General features: G+C 42.0%; 1 protein-coding gene across 1 annotated transcript in view; it reads right to left on the reverse strand.

Annotated features, from left to right (window-relative positions):
- Positions 1-10083: 10083 nt before the first annotated feature.
- Positions 10084-15774, reverse strand: part of CDYL2 (chromodomain Y like 2) — an 80296-nt gene continuing 74605 nt past the window's right edge. The window contains exon 7 of the mRNA XM_050922870.1: positions 10084-14762. Within this exon, the coding sequence (XP_050778827.1) occupies positions 14604-14762 (159 nt within the window). The 3' untranslated portion in view covers positions 10084-14603. The remainder of the gene's footprint in view (positions 14763-15774) is intronic.

Here is a 15774-nt window from a genome sequence, read left to right on the forward strand (position 1 = left end):
AAGAAAGAACAGTATGAATTAAAGCAAAATGTTCCAAGCTCAGTGCAAATGGTATAAATGCTAGCACTGGCTGTCTCTCCAGCTTTACTGGTAACTTGAAACCCTCTCCGGGCTGTGATTGGAGAGCTTTTTGACTTTTAAGATGGAGAAATCAGACTTGAAAGACATACTCAGGACTGTGTCACACTTTCTTAAGCTCAGTCGACCCTGTGAGAGTCTTCTCAACAGTAGCAAGACACTGGGAGGAACGGGGGGTGAAATCCTGGTCTCACTGAACTCAGGAGGAGTTTTGCCATCAACTTTTCAATGGAACCACAATTTCACCTTGGTGTTCTCCTCTTCATTGTCCTAACCTCCCATTCTTCCATGTTATGGAGTCTCCGCTCATTTAGATGATCACCCAATTTGCGTGTGAAAATGCTTTCCCATGGTGTCCATGAAGTCCTCTCATGAGCTGTTCCCTCGTTTTCTTCCAAGCCTCTCCTTGCTCCTCCCACATGTAGTATTGTCCCTGTCTAAGGACTAGGGCTCAACACCAGAAAGGGTTTGTCATAGTGAGATAGTGCTTTGGGTTGTTTTTTTAATGCTGCCTTTGTTTGAAAACATTGATTTATTGCCTGGATATTTTCTTTCTGGTATCTCAAACAGAATGTGTTCTTTTGTCTACTTTTCTCTAAAGGGAGGATCTTTACAGGCATTGGGTTTGGTGAGTTCCTCTTCCCTGTAACTTGCTAGTACATTAACCTATACCACCACCCCATGCTCCACAGGTGATTTATTCTTTTCAACTGTACGTTCAGGGAAGACACTGTAGATGGTCAAACTCATCTCTGTCAATTCACCCAAAGTTGCTACAGGGTTCTTTCCTTCTAAAGAGCACATTTCATCTTTAGACTTCTAAGAAATTCATCCTATCCAGCTGCAGTTTCTTCTGAGGACTAAACAGGATACACCTGAGATAAAATTTTTTAAAATATCATTAGTAAATGAGGGGCATTTTTCCAAAAGCACTTAAGTCAAAAGTTACTCAGATAGGTGCCAAGGAGCCTAAGTTTCATTGAAAATCATTTGGATGTAGGCTCCCAAGTGCCTAAGTCACTATTGAAGGTGGAATTTAGGCTCAATCAGGGAACTAGTGGAGGGTTAATTCCCAGTTCAAGGAGACATATCCATGCAAGGGATGGGATAGCTCAATGATTTGAGCCTTGGCCTCCTAAACCCAAGGTTGTAAGTTCAATCCTTAAGGGGGCCACTTAGGGATCTGGGACAAAATCAGTATTTAGTCCTGCCTAGCAAAGGCAGGGGGCTGGACTCAATGACCTTTCAGGGTCTCTTCCAGTTCTATGAGATAGGTATATCTCCATATATTATTATTTAAGCTCTGATCAACCTAGCATGCTAGAATGTGTAGCTGTGGCAGCACAAGCTATAGGAGGGGCCAGCCACCCCAAGTACATGCCTAGTGTTTTGGATGAGTATGTACTCAGGGCAGCTAACCCCTCCTGCTGCTTGTGTCACTGCAGCTTCACTTATATTTTTAGTGTGGTAGCTTGATTATAGCTCATGAGGGTATGTCTCCTCAAGCAGGGAATCATACCCCCAGCTTGAAGTGCAGACATTTCCATAAGTCCTTTAGTCCCAGACTCTGATCTCTTGGTTTCCAACCCGGCCTGGTTCCCAGCTCCCACTCAGTCCATTAAGTCAGAGTGTCCATGTCCCAGGCGTGAGAGTTTGCATGGACCAGTTAGGGCACAGAAGTGGGCCCAGGGCCGGCAGAATGGATCTGGTTAATTATTTGGGAGCATTGGACATGCTCAAGAGAGCTGCCTGCTTTCAGGCAAACAACCAAGCCCTGCAGGCTTGGGTTGTGCAGCTGAGCTCAGGAAACCAACTATTGCAGGAGCAAGTAAAAAATGCTGCACTCCAGGCATGCTCGCAGAGTTCTGTTCCCCGATACAGCAAGTCCGAGGTTTTATAAAGCAATGTCACTGCCTGTTCATGATGCATCCTCAGTCTGATACTACTGATGGTGCAAAGGAAAAGGGCAAATATAGTGCCAATCTATAAAAAGGGAAATAAGGACAACAAGGGGATTTACAGACCAGCCAGCTTAACTTCTGTACCCGGAAAGATAATGGAGCAAATAATTAAGAAATCAATTTGAAAAACACCTAGAAGATAATGAAGTGATAAGTAACAGTCAGCATGGATTTGTCAAGAACAAATTGTGTCAAACCAACCCGATAACTTTCTTTGACAGCCTTGTGAATACGGGGGAAGCAGTAAATGTGGTGTATTTTGACTTTAGTAAAGCTTTCGATATGTCTGACATGACCTTCTCATAAACACCTAGGGAAATACAACCTAGATGGAGCTACTATAAGGTGAGTGCATAACTGGTTGAAAAACTGTTCCCAGAGAGTAGTTATCAGTGGTTCACAGTCAGGCTGGAAGGTGCATAATGAGTGGGGTCCTGCAGGGATCGGTTCTGGGTCCAGTTCTGTTCAATATCTTCATCAGTGATTTAGATAATGGTATAGAGAGTACACTTATAAAGTTTGCGGACGATATCAAGCTGGGAGGGGTTATTTTGGAGGATAGGATTAAAATTCAAAATGCTCTGGACAAACTGGAGAAATGGTCTGAAGTAAATACGATGAAATTCAATAAAGACGAATGCAAAGTGTTCCTTCCTAAGTGGAGTAATCAGTTGCACACATACAAAATAGAAAATGACTGCCTAGGAAGGAGTACTGAGAAAAGGGATCTGAGGGGTCATAGTGGATCACAAGCTAAATATTAGTCAACAGTGTAACACTTTTGCAAAAAAAGCAAACATCATTCTGGGATGTATTAGCAGGAATATTGTAAGCAAGACACGAGAAGTTCTTCTGCTCCACTCTGCGCTGACTAGGCCTCAACTGGAGTATTGTATCCAGTTCTGGGCGTCACATTTCAGGAAAGATGTGGACAAATTAGAGAAAGTCCAGAGAAGAGCAAGAAAAATGATTAAAGGTCTAGAAAACATGACCTATGAGGGAAGATTGAAAAATTGGTTTTGTTTAGTCTGGAGAAGAGAAGACTGAGAGGGGACATGATAATAGTTTTCAGGTACATAAAAGGTTGTTACAAGGAGGAGGGATAAAAATTGTTCTTCTTAATCCCTGAGGATAGGACAAGGAGAAATGGGCTTAAATTGCAGCAAGGGCAGTTTAGATTGGATGTTAGGAAAAACTTCCTAACTGTCAGAGTGGTTAAGCACTGGAATAAATTGTCTAGGGAGGTTGTGGAATCTCCATCATTGGGGAGTTTTAAGGACAGGTTGGACAAACACCTGTCAGGGAATGATTTATATAATACTTAGTCCTGCCTTGAGTGCCGGGGACAGGACTAGATGACCTCTCGAGGTACTTTCCAGTTCTATGATTCTATGAAAGTTGAGCCTGGTCATCAGCCTGCTGTCCAAGGAAGCATTAGACTGGGCCTCCCTCTTCTTGAAGTGTGACAACTTGATACTGTCAAGCTGGGAGGTCTTTCTGCAAGCCATGGTGGTGCTATTTGATGATCTACACTGAGCTTGAATGGTGGAGGCTGCCCTAAGGATGCTCCAATGGGCAGGGCACCATAGCCATCTATGCAGCTCAGTTCTGCAGCCTCATGGCTGATACAGATTGCAATAAGGCAGTGCAATGTACCAGTTCCGGTGAGGCCTGTGAGAAGAAATTAAAGATGAATTGGTCCAGATGGAGATGCCTGTGAGTTTGGATGGCTTTGTGGCTCTCATCGTCCGTGCAGACAACCGGTTACAGGAATGAAGGAGGAAAAAAGAAGTGTCTTGCAACTCTCCTAACCTCTGTTCTGTTACCTGTTGATCAGTGCATCCCACCGAGCTGATGCATGTGGATGTATCCTGTTGACAACTCACCCCCCATAGAAAAGGAATAATGATGCTGGAATCCAGGGCCATTCTTAGGATTTATGGGGCCCTACACAGCATTATTAAACTGGTGCCCCATTGATCCCAGTGTGCCGAGGGGGCACAGCCACCACGCCTGCCTGCAGGCGCCCAGAAGAACCCCCCCACAATTGCTGATGTCCTGGGAGCCAAGGGGCATTTCTCGCCCCCACAGGAGTGGAGAGGCCGGCCGGTGAATTTGGTGGAACTTTGCCCGACTCACCCTTGGAGCTGGCCGTGTTGTAGGGGTCCGTGGGGCCCCATGCCCAACCCAGGTCTCCAGAGTCCACCTCTGCTCAGCCCTTCCAGGCTGTGTCATAGTCCCCCCCGCTGCTTGTCCGCCACCGCCGCTGGCACCATGGTGAAGTGCGGCATCTCAGGGCGGGGGACCTGCAGGGCTGCGGCAGCTCCTCCTGTCCTGTGCGGCTGCCCCTGGAATCGGAAGGATCGCTGCCAGGAGTGGATTCATCCGGCCCAGGAAGAAGCGAAGGATCACCTGGAAAAAGCAAGACCAGACTATAAATGGTATGCAGACCAGCATTGACAGCAAGGCCAAACCTACCCAATGGGAGAAAAAGTATCTCTCCAGGGAGCATCTCCACACAGACAGACCTGCTTGCAACTTGTGGTTCCTTGGCTCTTTTAACATCCTGTGACAGGTTAATCCAGTCACTTTTGAACTTCAGCTACCCCACTCTCTGAAGACTTATCTGTGCACATATCACTTTTGAAATCCTACATGGAAAACCCTTTCTCTCACAGAAGCCAGCCACCTCCTCCAGCAGTACAGGTACAAGACCATGAGGAATACATGGTTCACAAGATCCTGGACTCTAAATGTAAACATGGCGGGTTCTGGTAGCTTACTGTCTGGAAGGAGCATGGTCCTGTGGAGCGTACCTTGGAGCCAGTGGAAAATATACACTTCACTCTGCACAAGTGTTCCATAGGAATCACCCCCGAAAGTCCCACTTCACCCTACGGCACCCCTTAGTGAGGGGGTGATGTCAGGAACTGTAGGTCTCAAACCCTTGTCTAAAGGCTCTTACTCACAGTTGCCAGAGCTAGAAGCTATACTCTGACAGAGGACTCAGGTCCTCAGATCTGATTGGCAGAATGGTGGGGGTCTTGACCGGTTCCCTGCTTGTATTTAAACTGAGCACAGGAACAGGAAGATGTCCATGCAACTCAGTTTCCCTTGCTTAGGACAGCCTCCCTTGTGCTGCCTGCTCCTACTTGCTGTCACTGATCTGCTGATAGCCTGATCCTGCCTGCTTCCTACATAAGAACAGCCATACTTGGTCAAACCAAAGGTCCATCTAACCCAGTATCCTGTCTTCTGACAGTGACCAATGCTAGGTGCTTCAGAGGGAATGAACAGAACAGGTCATCATCAAGTGATCCATCCCCGTTGCCAATTCCCGGCTTCTGGCAAACAGTGGCTAGGGACACCATCCCTGCCCATTCTGGCTAATAGCCATGGATGGAGCTATTTGCCATGAATTTATCTAGTTCTTTTTTGAACCCTGGCACCTGACTCTTTTTTTGCCCTCTGGCATATCTCAGACTTTGATCTACTGGTATCCAAACTGACCTGGCCTGGCTCCGAGTCCTTCTCTAGCCACTAGATCAGATTGACCACATCTCAGTCATGACATTTAGGCACTTTTGAAAATTTTACCTGTTATTTCTATGACTATAATATCTTAGCATTTCATAAATATTTAAAAATGAAAATAATACTCTCTCCCTTTCTTTCTTCCCTGTATACATTATAGGGCACTATCTAGACAATTTGGATGCAACGTTACATTTTGTAAAGGGAAGTTATTATAAGCGAAAGCTCAAAAGGACTGGTACCCAATTAAAAAAAATTCCAATTAAAAAGGGAGCTGTTAAAGTAATAAGCACTCCTCTGCAGTTTTTGAAAATACAAAGAAATGAAGTGTCAGTGTTTTTTATCCAAAGCAACTGCTCACAATATATAAATTGCAGCACTGAAAGCTGACATGTCAAACTGAGGCATGGTCTACACCTGAAGCTTAGGTTGACCTAGCTATGTTGCTCAGGTCTGTGAAAAATGTTATGCCTTGTGTGACATAGTTATGTTAGGTCAACCTAACCACCACTATAGGTGCAGCTAGGGCGACAGAAGACCTCTTCCGTCAATCTAGGTACCACCTCTCGGAGAGGTGGATTATCTACATCTAAGGGAAACTCGCTTCCACCTATGTAGGAAGTGTCTACACTACAATAGCACAGATGCAGTGTAGGCAGCCCTGAGTGAAAACAGAAGTAAAATTGACTTTGTTGATTTCCATTGTTCCCGGTGGGAGAAATGCTGAAAGGAAACAAGGAACATAAGTAGTGCTATGTAAACTAGATTTTTCCCCTGTAATAATCTGAGGGGGTTTTAGTATTGTTAATGAAGGACCGTGTTTGTGTACAACATACGTTTTTTAAAGTTGACAGTGTCGTTAACACTGCATAAACACCATATTTAGGAACTAGCTTGCAGACCGTGTGGAAATGATTGTCTTTCAAGGGAAACTGCAATGTGTTACCCCATGACAAGAGTACAGTATTTCACTACTAAATATAAATCAATAATTGTTGGCCTATGGTGCTGGTTAAACAAGATTAAATTATATGTGTTCAAGTCCTCCGAGGATGATATTATAAGTGGCCTCAGAGGAAAAGTTCTATATAAATGCAACCACAGAGCATTACAAACATCAATTAGGCCTCCGAGTGTTAAACATTGATTAGGTCTCATAACACTCTTGTGAAGGAGACAAGTATTATTTCATTCTCTTAAAGCTGGTTAGACTGAGGTATAAAAATTTAAGTGGCACAGGGATGGGCAAACTTTTTGGCCTGAGAGCCACATCGGGGTTGCAGATCTGTATGGAGGGCCAGATAGGGAAGGCTGTGCCTCCCCAAACAGCCTGGCCCCTACCCCCTCTCTACCCCCTCCCACTTCCCACCCCCTGACTGCCCCCCTAGAACCTCCAACCCATCCAACCCCCCCTGGTCCTTGTCCCCTGACTGCCCCCTCCTGAGACCTTCCCGACCCTAACCAATCCCTCAGGACCCCATCCCCTATCCAACCTCCCCTGCTCCCTGTCCCCTGACTGCCCCGACCCCTATCCACCCTCCCGCCCCCCGACAGGCCCCCTTGGACTCCATCTATCCAACCCCCCTGTTCCCCATCCCCTGACCATCCCCCCGAGCCTCCACCCTATCCAACCACCCCTCTGCTTCCCGCCCCTTATCCAACCCCCCCCAACCCTCCACCTCCTTACTATGCTGCTCAAAGCAGCATGTCTGGCAGCCGCGCCACCCGGCTGGTGCCAGACACGCTGCCCTGCTGGAGCGCACAGCCCCGCCACCCAGAGAGGGGACAGCAGGGGAGGGGCTGGGAGCAGCCTCCCCAGTGAGGACACAAGGGCCGGGCAGGACGGTATCGTGGGTCGGATGTTGCCTGTGGGCCGTAGTTTGCCCACCTCTGGGCTGCCATGAAGTCATGTAGCAAGTCCAATCAAAGCCAGGAATAGAACCCAAGAATCCTGGCTCCCAGTCCCTTGCTATAGATGGCTGACCCCACTACCTACCAGTGTCTATAACTGTAAAGCTAAGCACGTTTTTTGTGTGATAGCATATGACTGTTTTCTAGTTCTTTTGTTTAAATTTAGCTTCTGTGTTAAAATGATAATTTAATGGAAGTAAGCACTAGTGTAAAAAAGTGTTTGGATGCCTTTGGAAGTGTACACACGATTTATCCTATGCAGCTTTCCATTAAAGTGAATTTCAGCATTTTCAATCTTTTCTTTATGATGTTACTGTTGCCTCTGAGTAAATAATGTTTGTTTCTCTAATACTAGTGTACAGTACATGCTTCCATGCATTTAGACAAAATAAATTGTAAATATACAAACCAGTATTGCCAACCCCAACTCTTCAAAAAGCATGAGGTATTTAAAAAAAATAATATTTGGGTTCTTTTTTTTTTAGCCTTCAGATTGCTTTTAGGTCATGTTTTCAAACTTTTCTCCAAAACCGTAAAGGCTAGAAACTGTTTCCCCATTCCCCTAAGGCAAATCTCTGTCAATACATTTGCACTTTTAGTCACTTTTGTCTCAGTGTTTGTAGACAAAAAACAATAGGTTTTCCAGTTTTGGAAGGGGCATGTATGTTTCATCCCTTTCAGCCCAAGAGTTGCCAGTCTGTGAGGTGAGTTAGTGTTGCACAGATTGTGGAAGTTAGATAATGTGTGCAGTTAAAGAATAGTAACGATCAAGGCCCTGACACTGCAAGTCTCCAAGTACATCAAGAGTTAAGGGGAGTTTGTGTGGGTGCAGAGATTTGCTTTTAGGGTTGACTCCATATTGTTTGTGGTCCTTATGCAAAAAACTCCCTCCTTTGTATGCCCCATGCCAGGGGGTGTGATGGAGTATATAAACCCCACACTAGGCCAGAAGGGGCTAAGAAGTGATTCTGGGTTTAGGTGACTCCACCCCACCACACCTGTAAAGCCTGCTGCAGCTGATGAAGGAGATTAACAAGGTGGGGAGGGGAGGAAGATTAAATGGCAGAGGAGAGACCTATCTTAGGAGTGCCTGAGTAAGGGTGAATCCTGCAAATGGTAGCTACTCTAAGCCTTAGAGTAGGGGCCAGAGAGGAGACCCAGGTGTGAGGCAGCTGGGAGTTTTCTCTCTTGGGCTGAGAGAAGCCTGAGAGGCAGAGTCCTGAGTTGGAAGCTTGACAAGACAGAGGCTGATCAGGGACTGCAGCCTGCCTGAAGCTGTGGGCAGAGGGAGAGTGTGACAGCCTCAGGTAGTGGGAGTGAAACTTGGGCTAGTGTGAAACTGAGCTAGCCTGGAAGAAGACAGCAAGCAGCTGAGCCCAGGTGGGCTGAAGATTCAGTTGTTTGTGCTATTTTTGGTTGGACTTTAAGTGCAAGACTTTGAGGCCTTGTGGGGAAGCCAGTAGTGGGAAGCAGCCCAGGGAGGCAGCTCTGAAGCACTCCAGGGTGTCTTAGCACCCTCGGTTAGAGACTGATGGAGAGGGAGGGCCTGGGAACTTGTGGAGGGGGCATAAATCCCCCTATCCCTGGCAGAGGAGAGGCTAAAGACATTGTAAGCCCTGTGTTAAGGGTATGCCACATATGGGGGCCCGCAGGTAGGCTGAAGACCCTTTCTTTTGTGAGGCTACTGGCCTCTATGTTTTGTTGGACTCTGTTACCCTGGAAGGGGGTGAACTCAATTGTCAACCCAGCCAGAGGGCCGAGTCACTACCTACCAAAAGGTGGTGAGGGATGCTGGAGACGCGGGAGAGTTGGGACCCAGTGACCTTACCACTACGCAGCACCACCGGTAAGCCAGGCCTCATCACAAGAGGTTTCTTGTATTGCTGTTCTGCTTAGGGGGAACTAACCGACTGCTCCCTCTCTATGACCCCGAGGTCATAGAGAGGTCAGAGAGGAGGCGCTAAGCATGGCACAGCCTGCACATCAGCTCTATGCATAGACGAATCCACAGGATTGTGCCCCTTTTGAAATTCCACTGGGATGGTGCTGCTCCACGCTGGCTGCAGCACAGGGCTCTGTGCCTCTTGCACAGTACAGTCCTGTGTGCAGAATCACTCTTCCAAAGCCAGACCTCTTAGCACAGCCACCCCTGTATTTAGAACTGCATCATTGCTGGCAGTCCTAGGCGCTAGAGCAGCATGAGCCATATTGTGTCATATTTCGTATGACTCGCATATGTCAAAGCAAGGGTGGTAGCAATGGTGGAGTAGAAGTAGTCTTAGAAAATTATATTGAAGACAATGATTCTTTGCTAATTTTCTTGGATGTGAACAGAAGGTCAGGTAGAATGAAGTCAGACTCATTACATTACTAACAGCAGTTCTTGTTGCTGTGATCTTTGCAATTTTTGGATGGATGATTAGTTTTAAATTTAATGTCTTCTCATAATAAAAACCTCGGTATGCCTAATTTCTTATAAAATATAGGAGCCTATTCAATGTTTTTACCATATCACTTTATAATACCCCCTTTTCTGTATGGCATCTATTTACCAAAATCATTTTGATTCCTGTAAAATTTGAAAATCACTAAATTGCAATGAAGTTTCAATGTTTTTATTCAAAGCAGCTTTTCACAATGTATAAATACTGCATATTAACACACATGAAAAATACAACTTCTAAGGCACCCAGAAATGTGTCCATACACTAGTTACAGGACCATCAACAAATATATTGTGTACAATTTGATGTAGACAGTCAATATTTGATATATCAAGATACAAGTCCCTCTGTACTGTACCAGTTTCAGAAAATATTTACAACACTGTGATGAAGGGGTGCCTGTACCCTTATAATATTATATTATGTACTCATCATTACAAATATTAGAAACGGTTTTAGTCTGTTCCATAACATTCTGACAAAATAACGTAAGGGCCTAATTTGCAAAGTTCTACCTTTAATTTCTTGTGCAAGTTACTAGTTTGAAATCAAATAAATTTACATAGACAGATTTTGTGAATTTTTGGTTCTTTGCTTCATCTCAGAGGTTTGGTAATAAGCCTTACCAATAGACATGCCAGCTTAGCAGAACATTGCTCATTTCCCAATAGTCTAGTGGATACATTTTCCCCCCTTATGCTTAAAATGAATGAGAATGAAATGTTTGTAGCAGGAAGAGACCATTTGATCGTCACTATAAATGTCAGACTAGTTGATTTGCTAAGTAACTAATGCTTTGTTAGAATAATGTAGTTCTTTGGTCCTTTGTTTTTATGGAAGGCATAATATTTTTATTCACTAGAAATCACAATCCTGTCAACCTGTAGATAAGTTAGGGAATGACTTTCAGTGTAGTATTAAAGTAGTGGTAAAGAGATTTAATATGGCTTAAAACATACAGTTAACTGGGTAGACACAGATACCACATCCAGGATACCGAATACTTAAATGTACTATGATTAAGATTGTCTATATGTCTCTTATGTAAACTTCTTTAGTGTCTCCTAAAGAGTGCTGGCTTTAGCCAGATTTGACTTTTATAGACCCAGCCACAAAAAGCCTGAGATTAACTACTGTGGTTGGGAGAACAATATGCACGGTTTATATAGAATAAAGCCCAAACTGACAAGTCTCTAACTATGTTGTTAAAAAAAAAAACCAAACAAACAACCCGTATTATCCTTTTCACAAGAAAAACCTAAGGCCCTGTACTCTGATTTTGCCAACTGTTTTGCAGAGATTATTTGGGGAAGTCCTTAATACTACATATGCCGTTGTGAAGTTTTAAGATTTGTTGTACCTAATGGTAAGGCTTATTCACAAATGCAATAAATTTACAAATTATACTTTAAACTTAGTTACTTCAAGGCTGGCAAAAAACAAAACAAAACAGAAGACCTGTGCACCACCCCCAGCAAACCTGTCTGTATATCCCTAACATTAAAAGAGCATTTTATCCTAGTGAAAAACTATTGGCACAAAACCTGTATACTATAGATTAAAAGAACAATTAATAGTAGTGAAAAAGATTGCCTAAAACGCATACCCTAACCTACCACAGAAATATAAAAGTTTATATTCTGAAAATATATACTGTATTAAAGTTTGTAAGCTTATTCATTTAAACAGAAATGTACTGAAGTAGTAAACTAAACAACACTTATCTACAGCAAAAAATATACATGCAAGACAACACAAAATAAATTGCTTACCTTGAATATCTACAAATGCAAAACTGCAGATTCTTAAAGATTGTACAAAACAATTTACACAAGAATAAAATAACATACTTAACAACAAATTGCATTTATTTTTTTAAATACTGTGAATATTAGTAAAGGTACCCAGACTAATATGTACAGTACATCTATGTATCTGAATAGCAAGTAAAGACTGAAACAGAAGAAAAAAATCAATTCTGAGCCTTAAATACTCAAAAAGGAAGCTTTTGAAATTATTAGCCTTTTTCTGAAAGTAAAACAAATTCTATGGAAACTAGATTGTAATTGTTTAGACGTGAATAATTAAACATTAAATATGATTAGCGCCTTTTATGAAAAAACATATTTCAACCATTCCTTTGTCAAACAAAATATTAATATGAATATTTGAAAATGCAATTGAAATGGTGCATTTAAAAAGTTGATTGAATTATGATTCTTTTTTGTTCTAAAACCTTCTGTGATAAAACACATCTTCATACCGCAGAGAGCAATTTTCCTAGATATATCAACATGTAACAAGCACAGTATTGAAATAAACTTTCTAGTATTTTACTGACACATTTTACATGACCTGGAGTTGTACCTCTCTGAACCAGTATAAGGAAAAATGAAAGTTGGGGCATCATGATACTTTTCTTGATTTTTTCTAAAGTCTCATACTGGAAGCCTGATTGTACAAACACTTATGCACGTGACTAATCCCATTGAAGTCAGTGGAACTACTGAAGTAAGTGACTTGTGTGCATGCTTATATGATTGGGTTCTATGGCCCTGATCCAGCAAAGCCTTTAAGCATGTGCGTAACCTGATCACATATTTAAATTTTGCTAGGGGGGCCTAAGAAGTAAGCAACCCTTAACATATAACAAGTGCTGTATCAACCATTTTCATATTTTTACTGAAAGAATTACACTTTATTTTAGACCACTGAAAAATAAGAGTCACTCCATAATCACATACAATGTTGCATTTCGAAGACATTTAAACAAAGTCTAACTATGGGTCAGATTCTGCCATTTTTTTTTTATTTTAAGCAGAAGGGGGGAGGGGAGTTCAGACTTCAACATAGTGCTCTGCTTTAAAAAAAAAAAATCAACGGCACAATTTGGCCCTAGGAGCATAAATAGAATGTAAATGGAAGGTATTTTACTTTTAACTATGAAAACCGAAAAGATGGATGGACTCTGTGGAAACCTACTGCTCACTAGAATTGCTGGCTTGCAATCTCTCACAGACTTTGAGACTCTTTTTTGAAAGATTGTAAGGAAAAAATGAACAAACCCCTCAGCTCACTTGTGGTTCTTTTAAACTGTAATCTGGTCAGTGAGCTCAAGGATGGAGAGCAAGTGCACAAATCACTAAAGAAACAAAGGTGCAAATTTTCTGCTTTGAGAGATTTTGATTTGGGCATACTAACATGGCAGTTCGATTCACTGAACATGTTCATGTTATTTCCTCCCTAACTGCCTGCTAGACTTTTGAATCCAGGGTTCAAATTCAGTATCGCTGAAAAGTATTAGGGTCACATTTTAAAAGAGCAAATTAGATTTCTTTTTTTCCCACTTAACATGGACTGTTTTTATGGACAGCCATAGATTTTTTTATTTTATTTTATTTTATTTTTTTTTTTGCTTCCCCATAACCAGATTATGGGATGGCCAGCAATGGAGTATTGGAAAAGCAACACAAAAACTGTTTCCACCCATTTCAAAACCTAGCACCTTTTTATAAAACTCCTATCCCAGACCCAGACGCCTCCAAGTATTAATTATCCCACAACTGAGCAATCAGGCAGATAGACTAAGGCTCACAAGGGTCGGTTTGTAGACTTCAGACCAAAAAGAGATGTTTAAACCTGAAGAACACTATGATGCCACATAAGGGCACCACACACCCTGTTATTAATGTCCAGCTAATAAGAAAATAGTAATCTTAAAGCATTTTGTTGGCAAGCCCTTCAGTGCTCCTCAAGAAGGCAGGAAGTGAAGAGAGACTTGTGTGGGACTCACTATTGCAGCTTCCACTGATTTTCCTTAACAAGTTTACAAACTATGACTTGACTTCAATACATCTTTGTACAATTTCACACATAAAGGAACATGTACATGGCTGTCACTTTTAGTGGCCAGACATTTGGTGATTTCTGTATGTTCTTTATTGTATACACAGCTCACTGTTAAAAATGCACTGGGCTACTTACATTCTCATGTGAAACCATTAATCCAGTCAAGGGAAGTATGAAAATAATATCTATATGATCAATAAACAGTTGCATACAAACATAAAATAAATAAGTTAAATAAATTCAATGAAAGAAAAAAATCCTAGTAGGTTTTTTTTTTCAAAACTAACTTTACATATTATACATATAAATTATCAGGTTTTTCCATTACATTGTTAGAACTTAAAAAAATAATTAAAAGATTTCTGAAGTATAATAATCTCGGTCTGCAGAGTGTTACTGTGACCTGATTTTCAGATTGAGCCCTCAGTGTCAGCACAGACACTTGTTGCAAAGCAAGAATAAGTTAAAAAAAGGACAGACAAAATAAATCATTACAGATGGTGTGCCTTACTGGGCCACAGTAGTGCTTTTCAGCACGTGGAATGTACACTTCTAACTGGATGAGCATGTGAATGATGCAGCGCTCAGTTGAATTTATGTGCGCTGACCAAGCCTGCCTCCATCTTGATTACACAAAATCAAACCAGCTAGAAGCAGCTGTGTAACTTCTCAATTTAACTCACAAGGAAATTGACACAACCATATGTATTAAGATACACTGTCACAAATTCATCTCAAGGATGCATTCCCTCCGCTTTTCAAACACAGGTAATGGTTGAACTCTGTTTACACTTGGAATGTTTTCTCTCCAAGTTAAACTGTGACTTCAGACTTCATAGATTTTGTCTTGCAAGTAGCTGAATAATGAATCCAGTCCTTTGGAAGAACTCCACAGCTGTTTTAACATCTGACACTCTTTTTCATTCACATCTTCAAGTCCAGATTTCAGGAAGCTCCGCACCAGGCATTTAGACTCTTCTAATACCTAAAGTTAAAATATTAGCAGTTATTTTTTTAATTTAATTTTTGATCTGCTCGACCTATTACGGACAGCAGTATTAATAGTGTTTTAACACTTAAATAATTATCTCTGTGGTGTAGAGAAGTTGGACCTGATTTTTCAGAAGTATTAAGCAGCCACCACTCCACCTGAAGTCAGTGGAGGTTGCTGATACTCAGCACAGAGATTTGTATTTATGCTCTAGTACCATGATTTTCAAAAGTAAATAGTGATTTCAGGTGCTTCCATTATTGCGGGCCTTACTTAGGCCACCTTAATTTAGAAACTGTCTTAAGCCAAATTAGGTTGTCTCTCTTTACATTTTTTTTACATACAAACCCCAAAAGGAACTCTATTAGTTAAATGAAATTGGGATATGTTCCATGCTTCACTGTGTTCTAAGGGCAGGGGGTTAATACAAGATGTTAGTGTTTGTAGAAAAGGGAGACAAAATGGAGCAAGCTCTACCAAACAACTGAGTCCTAGACTAAGGTATCCTCTCAGTTTTGGACTGTAACTCGTTACTATTCCAGAACTGTGTTTCTTCTCAATAGACTGTAAACAGGTCAATTATAAGCAGCAGGGTTACTGTTTTTTTTTCTGTTTGTTTTGTATTTTTATGCACAACTGTCCACAATGAGCTAGAATGAGACCATTATATTTGTTCTACTAGACTCCTAACTCTTTTATAACTTTTAAACCTTTTGATAGGTAGCTCATGCTTGGTCATATTATAGAAGTAGGGTGGGAAGAGACCTCAGGAGGTCATCTAGTCCTTCCTTCAATCTAGCAGACTTCAGTAGAAGATGCTATTGTACACCTGATCCATGTGTGGGGGAATGAAGAATGCAGGATGAGATTCAGAGCAGTTCCCATTTCATATAATATAGGATGTATCAGCCTGATCCGATAAGCTTATGCTGCATTTCCAAAGACCAATTCATGGTGGGTTTAGTTCTGAGTGTCTTTTCTGAGATGTAATCTACACCTGATTTAA

This window comes from Gopherus flavomarginatus, chromosome 14 (assembly GCF_025201925.1).
Source record: "Gopherus flavomarginatus isolate rGopFla2 chromosome 14, rGopFla2.mat.asm, whole genome shotgun sequence".
Taxonomy (NCBI): Eukaryota; Metazoa; Chordata; order Testudines; family Testudinidae; genus Gopherus; species Gopherus flavomarginatus.